The sequence below is a fragment of the Melospiza georgiana genome, chromosome 20 (genome assembly GCF_028018845.1).
Source record: "Melospiza georgiana isolate bMelGeo1 chromosome 20, bMelGeo1.pri, whole genome shotgun sequence".
NCBI lineage: Eukaryota > Metazoa > Chordata > Aves > Passeriformes > Passerellidae > Melospiza > Melospiza georgiana.
In genome coordinates, this window is record NC_080449.1 from 7,986,729 (window position 1) to 7,999,353 (window position 12,625).

Below are 12,625 nucleotides of genomic sequence, written 5' to 3' on the forward strand. Positions count from 1 at the left end.
ATGCTGCTCCCTCAGAACCTCTCCTCTGTGATTTGGAGCTTGCAGACTGCACCAGTAAAGCTTTTGCACACAGAATGTGAGTTTAAACTGTGCATTGTGGTGCTGGGAATTGTGTCCCAGTCTCCCCTGACCTGGCAGCCTTGGTTTAAAGCACACATGGACCATGGAAAAGCTTTGTTACCACCCAGAATCCGTTCACCTTCCTCCTCTCACCAGTTTTTATGTCAATACTCAGAGTTCCTACACAAACTAACACTGCAGCACCTGAACCACGGGATGAGTGACTGGAACAAGTTCCCACTGCTCCAGTGACAATGTCACATCACTCCAGACTGAGCTTTCACCAACTGAAATCACAGCTATCATCTCCTAGAATCCCTCCTAATTTACTCTTTTAACACAGACATTGAGCTGAACGCACCCTGCAGAGAGAAAAACTAAAGACTTTGAATAATGCTCATCTAAGAAGTTGATGTTCAGCTCCTCCTCCCCAAGACACCCAGATTTGTCATTTCCATCAGGAACTGCACTTTTTGTGGTTTCACTGTGGGGGTTTTGACTACAAATGGGGCTTGATATGTTGGGAACCCTTGGATTTGTCTGCATGTTGTGCTAAAACACAATGGAACCGTTCACAAAACAAAAGTTTTTACATAACAGAACGTGCAATAAAAGCGCAAGAAAGAAAAGAGAGAGAGAGAGAGAGAGAGAGAGAGGTATCCAGAGGAGAACTTACCCCGCGCTTTAGGCTCCTGAAGCAGTGGATTTTGGGTTTGGAGGTCATGAACTCGTTGAAGCGATGGGAGAGGGGTTCCTTTTGCTGCTTGGGAGACTGGGGGCCGTTGGGAACAGCAGAGGGTGAGGCAGAGGCAGGGGGAGGAGGAGGGGGCTGATGGGGGGATGTTAAAAGGGACATAAGCTACGTATAAGAGATGGAGAAGTGACAGAATAAAAACCAAAATAAAAAGATAAAACACAAAACGAAAATAAGCATCAAAACCAATATTTGAAATCCAGAGAAAAAAACCAATTAAATAATTAAATATTAAAGGCCATGGTTTAAAAGAGGGGAGGAAGCAGTAGTTAAGAGTCGTGTTAAATGAAGAGTTGTGATAAATGAAAGTATTAGTAAGTGATGCAACAGAAGAGTAACACAAAAGTATTTTGAAGGAAGCTCATGCAGACTCTTCCATGCAGCACTATCCCCATAAATTGCCCTGTTCTGCTCTGTGGACAGCTGCAATAATGCATATGGATAGAGCTTTCAAATACCTGAATTTAAATGGATCAGATAAGGAAGGTACCTTAGTGCCCAGTAGCGTTTCTATTATCTGGAAAACAACAAACCACATTCCTTCCTGCTTCCAAATCATACCTCAGCAACGTGCATCACACTTCACTTGTACAGATCACTCTATGAATTTGCTCAGGAGTCAGTCCTGGTTGTGTTTTTATTCTGGCTACACTGATGCAAGCACCAGACAGCGAGTCCTCTCCCACAACAGCACTACAAGGAAACTTGAGAACCCCTTTAAAACTCAAATTTAAGTGGTTTGGTAAAGGGTCAGAGCAAGCGTGGGGTCAAAAATACAAAGCTATTCTGGGCTTCCATCAGTGTTACTGAAACCTGATTGAGTCCAGTCCCCCTGACACGTCCTGGTAACCCCAGATAAATGCTGCCATGCATTATGGTGTAAAGTATGACAGTGGGATGAAAAAGGTTTAATGGGTACATAAGTTAATAAGGTCTTTTAAACAGTCAACTGCCCGGTTAGTTCTGCTCCATTAGTTGTGCTTCAGAGTGAATCCCAGCAATTCCCTGCTCCCAGCCACCCACCTGCTGACCCCAGTGCACAGACTGGAAAGACCACGCAAATGGAAAGCCAAGGAGAGTTTGAGGAGTGTCAAAACAGTAATGCCACACTGAAGCTTCCCACAGGAAACAAGGTTAGTTGGCACACATGGCACTAGGTAAGTGGTTTACAACTCCTTCTCTGAGTTAGGAACAGAAATGGACCATGGCAGAGACGTGACAACTTAAGTTAAATTAATTTTAAAACTGCAACATAATTAACAAAATTATACAAGAAAAAAATAATTAAAGTTGTAAAGAAACTTAAGTAACCAAAGACTACAACAAAACACCATATTAAGACATCAGTTATTAACTTTCTGAATCTAAAATTGTTTAAAAAAACTACACTTGCCAAGATCACTAGACAAGACACAGGTTATTGACAGAACACATACTAGCACCAAGCTCAAACTTGCAAATCAGTACCTTATTTTTCTTGATGAATGGCCATAACTTGCCCTTGGATTTGCTGCCAAACTTGGGTTCTGACTTCCCATCCCCTCTGGAGTTGGAAAGGCTGGATTCAGACACTGTTCTCTTCATGGGCTGTGTGAAATCCTCAAAGTCGACGTCTCCTGGAGGCTCAAACCCTGATTTGAAGGCTTCTATTACCATCTGGGAATCCTGGAATGGGACAGACAGACATGTGTGAACATCTCAGGGGAGGCCTGGCATCAAATTGGTGGCACTTTAAGGCAGAACAGGAAGGTCTGTGTGTGGGACCAGCCCTGGGAGTGACCAGGCTCATTGCTGGGAATCAATGCCCTTCCAGAGCCCAGGATCAATGCAAGTCTCTCCACCTTCTGCTGAAAAAGGGTAAAAGCTCATGAACTTTACTGACTAGAAAAGCAAATCACACTTCAGTAAGTGACTCACAACAAAGATTTAATGTACAGATTTGCTGGGAATACAGCTGTTAGCAAATCAGAGGAAAATCCCAATAAAGACTCCAATAAAGCAGAGCTCTTGTGTGATCACTCTGCCACAAGTCAACAAGTTGGTTGTGAATTTAGTGGCAGCAAATGGCTGTAAATGTTTCATGAGCTTTGCCCAACATCTGAGCAGTCCAAGGTCACACCAGCAGCCCTGTGCCCTGGTGTGGGAGCCACTGAAGCCAAATTCCCTTTTGGCACTGCTAGGAGGGATCTAAGTCAGCCACAAACTGGCTGTAGATTGTGTACAATGGCTTTGCTCTTTTGTTTTGGACAGAGGGAAAAGAAAAAAAACCCAAACAAATCAAAGCCAAACTAATCCATAGCATTCTTCCTACTCAAGTCTACAAACAAAATTAATTATACATAAGATCAAATTCAGACCTCAGCTTGCCAAATGCATTTAAATCTAATGGACTCAGGAAAAAAATCCTAATAGACTTCTTATCTACTTGTTTTCTTGGGAAGAGAGATTATGTAATACTCTAACAGCTGTATTCCAAGATCTCTAGAGATGCTGTGCCTTGGCACACAAATATCTTCGTATTCTCTAGAGAAGAGCATCACTGCCCTGTTACATAAAAAGAACTTGTTGCTTTGAAGGCATTTCACAGGTTCTGTAATGGCTCTAGGTAAAATGCTGTTCAGGAGAAATCTGCTGGGATGTAAACATATCCAGAGGCCAGGCTCCATTGAGCAAAACACAGATACAGGAAAAGCTTTGCAGAAGTCTTCATGGGATTGTGAAGATCCACATGGATTTAAGATCCTCACAATCTATCAGGTGGGACCATGAAATTCCTGCATGAGTTTCAGGGAGGTAGAACAACACTTTCCATTATCCCTTCCTTGTTTGACATTTAAACTCCCTGAGATCTAAACCTGAAGATATTTTTAATGATAGACATGAAAGTGAGATGAAGAAGGATTAGAGAAGAGGGGAAAAGAGTGGGAAAAGCTGAGAGAATTGGGATTGTTCAGCCTGGAAAAGAGGAGGCTTTGTGGTGACTCAGCTGCTGTCTTCCAGTACCTAAGGGGAGCCTGCAGGAAAGATGGAGAGACTACAAGAGCCTGGAGTCTGTGGATGCCCCATCCTTGGAAGTGTTCCAGGCCAGGCTGGACAGGGCTTGGAGCAGCCTGGAAGAGTGGAAGGTGTGGAAGGGGATGGAACTTGTTGGGCTTTTCCCACCTAAACCATTCTCTGATTCTCAGAGATGTTATATTAAATATTCCACTGGTATTTTATCCTATGCATGGAGCTTTTCCCTTTTTCCATTCTGAATTTTACAGTTTTCCTTCCATTTATTCAAAACATCATTCCACTACAATGGAGCTAAAAATAACCAGCATGCTCCATATATCACAGAGATAATGTCATAACAGGAACTCCAAGCCCATAACAAATTCATTTTATCTGCTGTTAGAACCCTCTGAATCAGGTTCTGCACAGGTTCACCTGGCAGCCACCACAGCTCACACTTGCCACATGACCTTTGTGTTGTTCAAGTGGTTAGAAAGGGGAAATGGAAAAAAAAGTATTTAAAACTGACTTAGAAACACAGTAACAGCAAAGCAGTATTCCCTGCTAAGTCGAGGCAGTTTCTGTTGGCATTAACAGGAATTCTATGCAGTGCAGTGAGGGCATAAAGCAATCCTATTTACACAGTTGCATGTTTAATACCCAATCCAGCACTCTCATTGTAATCAACATAGTTAGAAATTACTGCTCCAGAGATGAAAAAATCCTTGATGGTAGTTAAGGAGAAAGAACTCTTTATGAACATAACTGTTTCCAGATAGGACACACTAAACCCTCTGCAGCTGCTCAGATAGAACTATTGTGGTAAAATACATTTTTGTCAGCACAGTGTTTACAGGAGATCCTGGTAAATTCAGTTATCAATGCCCAAAGTCTTTATTTCCCATGTCATACTTGTGTATGAGCCATTATGGACTTATTTGGGAGCAAGAGAATATAAAATTCACCCTGATTCCAACACCCAGCTTAATTTTACGTGTGTTTTGCACAGAAGACTTGGGCAGAGTGTAGTCTGAGATATCAATCTCCCCAGCATGATTTCACCATGCAGCACCAAAAGCTGGACCTCAAGCAGGGCATGTTGTTCTAATATAGGAATTGCTGCCCCAATTCCCCCTTTTCCCACTCAGAGAGTGAATTTCAGATCCCTGAGTTTCCTATGCTGCTGTCTGTGAGATCAACTGCTGAACAGAGAGCAGAGGATTAATTTCAAAACTTCAGCCTCAGGGTTATGCTGCCAGTTCATGGCTCCAGGCACTGAACAGCTCAGAAAAGATTCCAGTGAAAAACATGTATGGGAAATTCAAACAGGCAGAAAGACACTTGCTGTCAGCATTTGAAGCACTAATGTGAAAGGCTGGAAGAACAGAGGCTTCATGTAGGAAGGGAGCAGATCACTCTGCAAACAAAACAGAAAACACATTTGGCCTTGTGGTCACTGTACATCAGGAAACTCAACTGCAATATTTTATCTTTTCCATCAGAGAGGTTTCTTTGCATCCTGCAAAGGAAAATTATAGTCAGACATCAAGATTTGCTCATTTATAGATTGCCAGCAAACCTCAAACCTGCAAAGAAATATTTTAGAGAAAGATTTTGTGATAGTTCCTGTAGCCAATACTTCAAATACTTTCATTATTACAAAGCTAACTGGAATTAGGGCATTTCTGAAACAGTTTTCTGTTTATGAGACATAGAAACCACCTTTATAAGAATTGGTGATTAAGTATCTGACATTATGTCCAACAACACATGCTGATGCCCGCTTTTAAAATGCAATATTTTAAAAAGTAATTATCCTAATAAAATGAGAGCATATTTCTTAATAAAAACCAAAAAAATGAAAAAGTATTGCAGGAAAGGCATTTCTGGACATTAAGTAGATTTGGGGAATAATCTGAGCACATCCTGCCTCAGACAAAGCAGCTTGGGACAAGAAGCTGTTCTTTGGTTTAATTCTGTGACTACAAAGCTCTTGTGCTGAGCCTGGGCCCAGGATTTCAGTCTCCATGAATTTGAGACCAATATTAAACATGAAAACCACCAATGCAACACTTACATTCTTGTGATCCACTGATTCTGCAGCCTTTGTTATCTCATCCAGACACTTCCCAATGATGGGGATCACTTGGCGGTCAACTTCTGCAAAGGTTTTCATGGATTCCCCTATCCTCACGATTCTTCGTTCCTCCATCTCTTGTATTTTCTAAAATAGTACATTTCATTCAGGTCAAACATCAAGATTAACTTCACAGTTTCACCCAATTTTCCTCTCCAGCTTACATAAACTACTTTAAAACTTAAGGATTAAATATATTTTCAAGAACAAACTAGGACAGCTGTTCTCAGGAAGGCACCAAGTGGTACTGTTCCCTCACATATCAAAATGTCATTCTTAAAATAATCTCTTTTACTATTACTGAAAATTTTTCAATTAACTTTTTATGTTAAAAAATGCTGATTTGTCAAACTCCAGCTTTAGACTTTTGTAAGGATGGTTCCTAAGGCTTTAAAAAGAATTTCTGCAACAAATTTTTTCATTTTCTGTGCATGTTCAGGAAAATCTCATTTTCATTCCACTGCAAAATCAAACCAAACAAAGATCTTGATGTCTCCCCTTCTTTTCCATAGAAGGCAATTTCTGGTGTTTAGGGAGTGCTGTACATCATGTTTTGTTCACAGTACATCATGTATTGATGTATTAATGCACAATAAAAACATCCTGTGTTGTTCACAGCACAGCTCCTGACTGCTCACTGGATTCAGTTCAGGATCTCCAGCATCTCTTCCAGGGGCCTCTCCTTTACCAGGGAGGGAAACTGAACGTGGCATAATTCCATTAGCAGGATACAGAAGGACATAAACAGCAGCAGCCTGTTTCACTGGGCTGCAGGAGCAGCCAAAAATCCCCTTTGCCTTGACTGACCCACAAGCAACACCAATTCTTTACAAAATAACTTATTTCAATATTTAAAGGAAACCCTGCAGCTCACTGTGCACTGCAGGGAAGAGGGCACATCTGCAGGACTTGAGATCAGAGTGCTCCTCCTCAGCTCCAGCCTTTGCTGGATTCCAGGAACAGCTTATCTCAAGGCATTGGTTTGAAATACCATGAGGCAGAAGAGGAGGTGGCCATTTAGCCCACAGGTTTCAGCAGTGGGTGAGAAATGCGTGTTTGCCACGCAAATATCAGCTCCTGCTCATCTGGTGACAAGCATGTGACATGTCCTCCCTTGAAAAGGTTGCATTTTCCACTTCTGATGCTCATGACCCATTACAAGGGAACAGTCATTTAGAAGTTCTGTTCTACTACATTAACCTCAATTCACTCATTCAAGCACAAACTCAGAACTTCACTCAGAATTAATCTGATGGCTTTTTTATTCTCCCTCTGCAGCCTGTCCTTAGGCACCCTAAGACACAATCAGTGGCTTCCTTAAAACCCTTTGGACTCACTGCTGCAGAATTCTTGTGGTTCACATTTAACCATCTGTGCAGCCTGGTTTGAGCACAGGTTTTAAAGGGCTGCTGGACTTCACAGATGCAACAATGCCCAGCTGCCTCCTGCCCCAACAATGCCAGTGATGCTCTCCCTCATCCCCAGCTGCACAGACACAGGAGCTGAACAGAGCCAGATTGTGAGGATTCCAAAGGCTGTCCTCATCTGTCACGACACCTCAACGTCACCTTCCTTGTGTGCTATTGATTCCTTCATATCTAATTTGAGAAAAAGGGATAATTTATCCTACCATCTCTCAGGGTGGCAGATTGTATGTAAAATTTGCTAAGAATGACCAAAAAAAAAATCACCAAAAATTAAAAGTCAGGGTCATAGAATTGAGGTGATGAGCAATATATTCTTGTCACAGGATTATGGGCTACTCTAGAGCCCTGCCAGTGCCCTTCCTTACCTGGAAGATGTTTGGTATGTGTGTGTAGTAATGTTCATGCTGCTCACTGTTGAACTTCTGTAGGGTGGAAGAATATTCAGCTTTGCTGTCTTCTGCCATCTGATGTCTTAGCTGGGCTTGCTGTCTTGCCTGAGGAAATACCAAAAGAAATTTATAATTTAGGCTACATGGAAAGCAATTGCATTGTGGTACTCCTCATCTTACTATCCAGGAACATTATGAGAACAGCAGCTTTTGGTTGGCTCCTCTTGTGTGAAACATTCAAGCTGCAGTGTGGGCAGTGCTGCTGCTCCTTTCTGGGGCTCCAATGTGCTACTTCGTTAACCATTTTGTATCCCATGAACAACCTCTGGTTGAACTGCACATCAAACACCAAACAGAAGTTGGTCCCTCCACCTGCCCACAGGACAGGCACCTTCCCAGCACATTCATGGACTCATTTCTTGCTCCTCTTGTGCCCTGCTGAGTGGCACCTGATGCTTCCCTCTAATGGGCTGCTTTTCCCTGTTGGTGAGCAGGGTTTTCTGGGGAAAGGGAAGTGGGAAAAAACCCAAGAGTTTTGTCTCATTTCAGCCAACATAATAATGACAAAACCTCTTAACTGTGTGCCCTGCAGAGCCCTTTCTCCACTCACACAGCCCTGGCATGAAGCACACAAGGAAAGAGGAGCCTGAGCAGCAGCTGAGATGCCTCCCTTCCTATTTTTACCCACACAGATGATTTGCTTTGCTACCCAACATAGCAGAGCACTGGGCAATTAATCTCACTTCTTTCCCTAGAATAATCTGTCCCCAAATGACCCTTGCATGTTTTCAGATTCCTCCCCTTACAGTTCTGTTCCCAAGGCCTTCTGTTATCTGTTTCACTGCCCAATATTCTTCCCTTACTGCCTCTCCCATCTGTTTGCTTTAGATGCCTTTTCCTTCCCTGCCTTTGGCCTTCACACAGCAGCTCTTCCTCCTCTTCTCTTCCAAAATTCCCTATGTCTTCCCCATACTGAAGCTCCCCTTCCCTGCTGGAGCTCTGCTGCTGAATTTCTGAATAATTCCTTCAGACAAGGCAGAGAAATGCTGCTTTAAAAAACACATTTATGGGGACACAACACAACAATGAATTTTAGCATATTTTAAGTGGGCTCCCATTAAAACCAGTTCAGAACAGGGTTATTCCTTGAACTGTTCCAAGCAGACAATAGTTTCCTGACAAGACATCCATGGAATTCCAAATCATGGAACGTTTTTGTAATCAACAAATTCTGCCAGGAGGTTTCAAATCTCAGTTTGTAAAGAAGTAGCCTTCCTCCACATTTGTCAGTTTTGTACATCTCACCTAATAATTTATTTCACATCAATTCAGATATTGCTTCTGCAGTCAGTTGTAGGAATTTCTCAGATCCCCTTCACATTCTTTCTCCAGAAATAATTCAAGCAGGATGAGAAGATACTGGCACTAAGTGCATCACAGGAGATGAAACAGCAGCATCAAATGGAGAAGAATGTGACTATAACCAAATAAGTGAATCCAATAAAAGACATATATTCAACTTTGCCTGTTCCCAGGAGTTTTAACTGTCCAAAGGATGAGTGCCTAATTCCAGAAAATTCACATCCTGCAATCAAATTCCACAAAGCCACATCAATCATTTCCCTGCCCAAGTGCTATAAAGTTTATTAAACTTTACCATCCACATGCTCACATGCAGCTACATTAAATACAAGTGGAAAACAATATATCCTTGTGCCACAAATACAAATTTACCAGGAAAACAAAGTCAGCCATGGAAAGGCAGCAGCTGTAAGAGTGGTTCACACTCATCTCCCAACCCCTTCCTCACATCCCAGCTGCTGCAGATCAATATCCATTTGTGAGGCCCATTCTCCTCATCTACCTAAGAGGAACCCATTGTCTGAGCTGACTTTACACCAGCCCCACTCCCACTCATACAGCTGTCTCTCCCTTTCTTTTTTTAAAAATAATTTTAAATAATGCAGCTCAGGAATTTGTCCCTTGACTCTATTGTTGAAGCAGAAAAACAAGAAATCCATTATTACACATTTCCAGGCAGACCCAGCAAGCATTAAAGCCATCAGAGTTCATTTTCAAACTCATTGGCTGGATATGAAAAAGTAACTCTGAGCTAAATGTATACAAGAGTGGACACTCAGTTTCCAAAATTATCTTAACTGGCCCCAAATAAGAGGGGGCAGTAGATGAGTAAATAAAATTGGGTGCATTCCAAAACCAGAACTTTTTGTATGAGAGCCCTAGTGATGCTTTGTTTCTCTTGGCCATTTAATGCATTTGGCAAGCTTCAAACTGTTTAAATATCTTTCCAATGAGGTATTTGGATCTGAAAATAAATAAGATTTTTTTTTTTAATTTGAATTTTTTATTACTTCATTTCAGTATGTCACTTCCTCGAACATCATCACTTCCAGCATTAACAGAATTGTACCTTCTAGTGAGACTCCTGCACTCTGTTGAAGCACAGAAAGATAAAAACAAGTCAATGATGTTAAGTTTCACATTCAGAGTAATGGACGCAGTAGCCCAGAACTGCAGAGATTCACGGGAGCTATTTCAGGAGTAATTTACAGCTGGGCTTTACAGAAAATGAAGTTTTGCTTCTTTGCTGCTCACTTGTGCATGCAAACAGCTTCAGAGAAAACTTTTTTGGGGCTTCTTAGAGTTAATGCTAAAAGATTTGCTCTGAACAGTACTTCCAGGAGGAAAGGCTTTGGAATAATTGGGGTCTGAAAAACCAGACAGTGACTTCAGATACAGAACAATACTGGGATGCAGCTTTCAGTCCTCACATTCTCTCCTTTAACTGGGCAGGGATGAGTGAACAAGAGCTCAGCTTCCAGCCCCATATGTGAAACACAATCCACCTCTCCAGGCTGACAGATTGCTCAGTTGTAAGGGATGTCAGAGCCAGGGGCTCTGAATGCAGCAAAAACTCCCCTCTTCAAAGGGAAAAAGAATGAGGTCACCTTTCAGCACTGCAGAAAAGCAAAAGGGGTATGTACACCTGAGGGGCTTGTGGGGAGAACAGCAGTGCTTCCAAATGTCTGGCACTGCAAAAAATGCACAGATTTCACCCATCTCCCATCCCAAACATACCTTTGTAACAGTTTTTTACCCCAAAATAGACGTGCACAGTGCATACAGGCATTGTTCCTCCCCCAAAGTCTGGGTTTGTTAAGGCAGCTCTTGTCTGAGCTCATGTGGCAGCACCAAAAGCAAAAGGTCACAAATGTCAGTGCTGGTCTCATCCAGAAAAGTGCTCCCCAAAATGCACAACAGCACCTGCAGCCTTGCAGGGAGCAGACAGGTAAAGTTTGGGTTTTCCTGCACCTGCAGCCAGAGCTGGGAGTGTTGCTGCAGCCCTGAGAGAACACTCCAGGGAAAGGAGAGCAGCTCTGACAGACTGAAGCAGTAACAGCTCACCTGCAACAGGTGAGGTTTATTACAGGTGAGTTTCTCTCTCAGAATCTATGCAGAGATGCCATTAAATAGAATCAAACCCAATCCTTTTCCCTTTCTTTAGACAGCCTTGCTGCTTGATGGGTAAGAATACAGCACAGTAGCTAACTGCAAGCAGTATTAACTTGCAAAGTGCTGATTTCTGTGGCTGTCTTCAGTATTTAAAAAATATTCTTTAAAAAAATCAGGCCTTAGCAGCACACCCACCTTAGGAGAAAAACACTAAATTCAAAGGCCATATGAGCTGTCACCACACACTGGCATCTATTTCTTAAGGTAGTGGGAAGAGCACAAACATTGTTCTCTCAAGATGATTTTAACTCCATTTCCTGCAGATTTTCTTCTAAACAACTGGGTTGCAGAAACCAGACTCCCAAAATAACAATGAGTTAGTTCAGATAAATGACTCTACCAGGAGCTCAGAGATGCCAGAAAGGAGACGCCAGGGTAGGACACTGATGCACTGAAATCTGACTTTATTTATGGGGGTATTTCTTTGCCTTTTAAAATAAGAAATTAGAAGAAAGTTAACCCTGCAAACCTTTGAAATAACTCATGTTAGAGAGATATATTTAGTGTGAGTCTTCTTATCACCTGCTTGAAACCAATAAGTTCATCAATAAGATGCAACTTCAGCAATCAGTGCACAGCAGAATGAGATCAAAGAATGACAGATGAGGGAATTTATCCATAATACTTGCAAACATGCAGCACTACTAAAGCTTTGTGTATTGGTGTGAATTAAATCAGTCCTAATATTTTATGCCTTTGAACAGGAAAATTGAACAGAGAAAGGCAATATGGACACTTTATGATGGGCACTGTTAACACTGAAAGTGTAAAAAGACTTTTGCAAACTGCTACACTTTACAGGAAGGCTCTTATAGAATTAAATATTTCATTTATATTGTTCCCTTTACCTTCTTCCCCAAACCTCCTTTGATAGGAAATGCAACTTGTGATGAAGGGTAGGAGAAATTTTTAAAAACCAAGTATATTTTCTACCATTTTGGTCTCCCAATACAGAAAAGAATGAGGATATTTTGCTGAGAACAATTTTCTGAGACACATTCCAGAAACAGCAGAAGGGTCAATAGACACACTGTCTTCTGGGTTTACACAGACAAAAAATGCAGCTCCTCAGGGCTGTTATGGTGGGAGTGATACGAATAACTGAAAAGGGCAGAAAAAAACTTTGGCTGTTATTCAGCTGGTCCACGCTAAGTGGAACAGTTCAACTCCTCAGCAGTTGCTCTTGTCCAGAATGGCAGAGTTTCCAGTCAAAACTTTGGTGTCACTTCGTTTCTTTTTTCTTTTCTCCCATTCTGCACTCCCTCTTTTCTTTCAAACTCAGACAGCATGTGAGATGCATCACTGCCAGGCCACTGCCTGCCAAAACAGA

General features: G+C 41.9%; 1 protein-coding gene across 19 annotated transcripts in view; it reads right to left on the reverse strand.

The window, feature by feature from the left end:
- FNBP1 (formin binding protein 1) overlaps window positions 1-12,625 on the reverse strand; it is a 92,765-nt gene that overhangs the window by 22,891 nt on the left and 57,249 nt on the right. For 7 of the 19 annotated variants that reach the window (XM_058038420.1, XM_058038428.1, XM_058038426.1 and 4 more), the window contains exons 7-10: window positions 7,738-7,866; window positions 5,886-6,032; window positions 2,282-2,479; window positions 737-919 (exon numbers count right to left, since the gene is read on the reverse strand). In XM_058038420.1, the coding sequence (XP_057894403.1) occupies window positions 737-919; window positions 2,282-2,479; window positions 5,886-6,032; window positions 7,738-7,866 (657 nt within the window). Of the gene's footprint in view, window positions 1-736; window positions 920-1,304; window positions 1,332-2,281; window positions 2,480-5,885; window positions 6,033-7,737; window positions 7,867-12,625 lie in introns of all 19 variants that reach the window. The other 12 variants (XM_058038435.1, XM_058038434.1, XM_058038433.1 and 9 more) reach the window with 5 other exon arrangements.